An 867-nucleotide genomic window follows, 5' to 3' on the forward strand; every position below is an offset into this window, starting at 1 on the left:
TTTAAACAAGAAAGTATCAACCAGATATCCAAGATAATTGTCACAGAAGAAAATTAAGGAGCTCCTTAAACACAGCCAAACTCTCAATGCATGGGTACTGTATGTCTGAATATTACAGACGCCCCTAACAAAGATCTCAATCATTTGCAGTTTCCTGTTTAATAATGCTGCTTTGAGGGGTATTCATAAATATCACACCTATCAAATGCATGTCCTGAGAAAATAGTGAAGAAATCGACAAATAAATCATACTGCACTTTGCTCATTTCTATAAGACAATGACAAATATGCATGTAACAGCAATGAGGTCTGTTTTCTTCACTACAAATTACATCAAGAATAAAATGCTTGATTTAAGTAATTTCCACTCTAAAAAAAACCTTGAATCTCAAATTTAGGGCAAATTATCCTCAAAGCATCCTCATTGAGACAAACTTAAAAACCTTCGGACAACATCAGACCCACACAATGCTGAACTGAGCAACATTTAGCATTGTCTGAAGCCAAGCAAGGTGAAGGAGTATGAATTTCTGACCTGTCTGGGATCCCTGAACCGTTTCTGAGAGGGTCCTGGTTTGCACTGGCTGGGCCTTCCCTTACTTTGGCTTGGGGCCCTGATCTGGAGCCCTCAGGACTGCTGTAGAACCATGCTCCCGACTTTGTGAGGATTTCTTGTTGTTTTCGGCACAGGTTGCATACCCACATTACCTACATATAAAATGACAAATTAGGATTGAAGGTAGTCAGCGAAATATGAGATCAGAAGCACAAAAACAATACAATAACAAACCAAGTTGTGCAGATTTCATGGAGGGATGGTTTTCTAACTATTTCTTTTTTATAATGCAGATGCTACAAACATAACAC

General features: G+C 38.4%; 1 protein-coding gene across 1 annotated transcript in view; it reads right to left on the reverse strand.

The window, feature by feature from the left end:
• Positions 1–535: 535 nt before the first annotated feature.
• LOC107566554 (regulating synaptic membrane exocytosis protein 2-like) overlaps positions 536–867 on the reverse strand; it is a gene marked incomplete at its 3' end in the record, with an annotated part of 39,959 nt that continues 39,627 nt past the window's right edge. Inside the window, exon 6 of the mRNA XM_016252027.1 lies at positions 536–708. Within this exon, the coding sequence (XP_016107513.1) occupies positions 536–708 (173 nt within the window). The remainder of the gene's footprint in view (positions 709–867) is intronic.

Source organism: Sinocyclocheilus grahami, unplaced genomic scaffold, assembly GCF_001515645.1.
Source record: "Sinocyclocheilus grahami isolate Dianchi unplaced genomic scaffold, SAMN03320097.WGS_v1.1 scaffold1083.1, whole genome shotgun sequence".
NCBI classification, from domain to species: Eukaryota; Metazoa; Chordata; class Actinopteri; order Cypriniformes; family Cyprinidae; genus Sinocyclocheilus; species Sinocyclocheilus grahami.